The sequence below is a fragment of the Volvox carteri genome (genome assembly GCF_000143455.1).
Source record: "Volvox carteri f. nagariensis unplaced genomic scaffold VOLCAscaffold_69, whole genome shotgun sequence".
Classification (NCBI taxonomy): domain Eukaryota; kingdom Viridiplantae; phylum Chlorophyta; class Chlorophyceae; order Chlamydomonadales; family Volvocaceae; genus Volvox; species Volvox carteri.
This window is the reverse complement of record NW_003307612.1, coordinates 46317-48110: the sequence shown is the minus strand read 5'-3', so window position 1 is coordinate 48110 and position 1794 is coordinate 46317. Positions and strand designations below refer to the sequence as shown.

At 53.6% G+C, this 1794-nt stretch overlaps 1 protein-coding gene across 1 annotated transcript in view; it reads right to left on the bottom strand.

Moving 5' to 3' along the window:
- VOLCADRAFT_107529 (uncharacterized protein) overlaps positions 1–1794 on the bottom strand; it is a gene marked incomplete at its 5' end in the record, with an annotated part of 22752 nt that overhangs the window by 7868 nt on the left and 13090 nt on the right. Inside the window, one exon of the mRNA XM_002957062.1 lies at positions 1400–1421. Coding sequence (XP_002957108.1) covers positions 1400–1421 — 22 coding nt within the window. The remainder of the gene's footprint in view (positions 1–1399; positions 1422–1794) is intronic.

Below are 1794 nucleotides of genomic sequence, written 5' to 3'. Positions count from 1 at the left end.
ACACACACCGGCCCCACTCGCCCCCGCTCAGCTACCCGCACAAACCCTATTCTAGAATTACAAAGCAAGAGTGTGACACCAGCCCCTCTTCCCCAACCAGCCAACCCACCCACCTACCCAGAGCCCCTCTTGAGGACAGCAGTCGCTCACCACACACCCAGCCCCTTTGCCAACCCCCTTACCCCCTCTCCCCCCCCAACACAAAACCACACACACAAAAGGAAGGTACACAGGGAATGCCAAGTCGTCCCCCCGGGGGCCACCCCGCCCCTACCTGCGGAGGAGCTGCTCTTGCCAGCACCACTGCTGCTGCCCCTCCTGCGCAGCGACCTCCTCCTTCCCAGAAGCAGCGCCCCGAGGCCGAGACCCAGTGCGGCAGAGCCCACGGCGCCAACCAGGAGGAATGGAAATGGTAAGCCACTTAACGGGCCACCATTGGTCGTGGGCGATGGTGATGAGGATGGAAATGATGCGATCAAGCCAGGCTTTTTCGAGCCTGTTTGTCGTTGCTGTTCAGGTTGTTGATTAAGAGCTGGCGCCTGGCTCCCAGGCGAAGAGGTGGCAGCGGTCATCACAGCAGATGGCTAGTTGGTGCACTCGTTGCTTTAGATTGTGATGTTGTTGCGTGGGAAGGTGTAACAAGGATGTAAAATATGACTTTTTCGTTGATGGCTGGGTTCTTTGTGCGCCGCAATAAAGGTATGATTCAACCCGCCGCCAGCGTTCCCGTGGACAATTATATGTTGCTGTAGAAAAAAGCTTTAAGAAATAATGAAGCAACGAAAATTCGTTGCAAGAAGCTCAATTCATCGTTTGGCTTTGTTTTGACTATAAGGGTAAAATCAATCGATCAACGCTATCGGCATAGCATACTGCATAGCATGCAATTACAAAATTTATTCAGGCATCCCTACATGCATGTACACTGTTAAATTGGTCTTCGCCAGGTCATTCTCTACAAGGCGTTGTCATTACAGCCCTTAGGAAATCCCGCATGTCCCTTACGTCATATGTCATAAAACCAACCAGAAGATAGAGCAACTAACCAACCAACCCAATAACCAACTAAACATGGCCAGGGGATACCCTTTTTCCCCACTCCACAGATGAAATGAGAGATGAAATCCGACACCGTCGAGAGCGGTAGCAATAGCAGCAGTAGCAGTAGGGAGCCTTAAAGGCCCCGAGGCCGCGAAGGGCCACACCACACTCGACACACACTCGCCACATTACTGACATACAAACTTATGTCCACGGCCCCTGTGGCTTTTTCGGACGGACACCGCATCCGTACGGAACTTGTAACTTGTAACCTACATACACCTACACACCTACATACACACCTACATACACACCTACACACACACACGCCACTCCTCTTTCGCCCCCTCCCACCCACCTCCCCTGCACTCCCGAGCACCCTGAGATGGGCGAGGCGGGTGGAGGGGCATTCACGTCTTTGCGTTCAAATAATTTTTGTAATCACAACCATCGTCACTACCATGACAATCACCAGCATCACATACTTACAGCAGAGCCAGTCTCCATTCCGTACACCTGTGCGCCCGTACGCCCGGACATCCGTACTCATCCCCTCCCTTCTACACAAACCTAACCCCTCAGTTGACATCCGCATTCATCCCCCCTCCCCCCACACACATTCTCTTCCCTACCCCTTCGCCTCTCCGAGACATACATACATACATACACACACAGCCTCATCCTGGCCCCTGGCATTTCATTGCGCTGTCCTCAAGAGGTGGGGCTCCCCTTTCCCCCCTCCCCCCCCCCCGG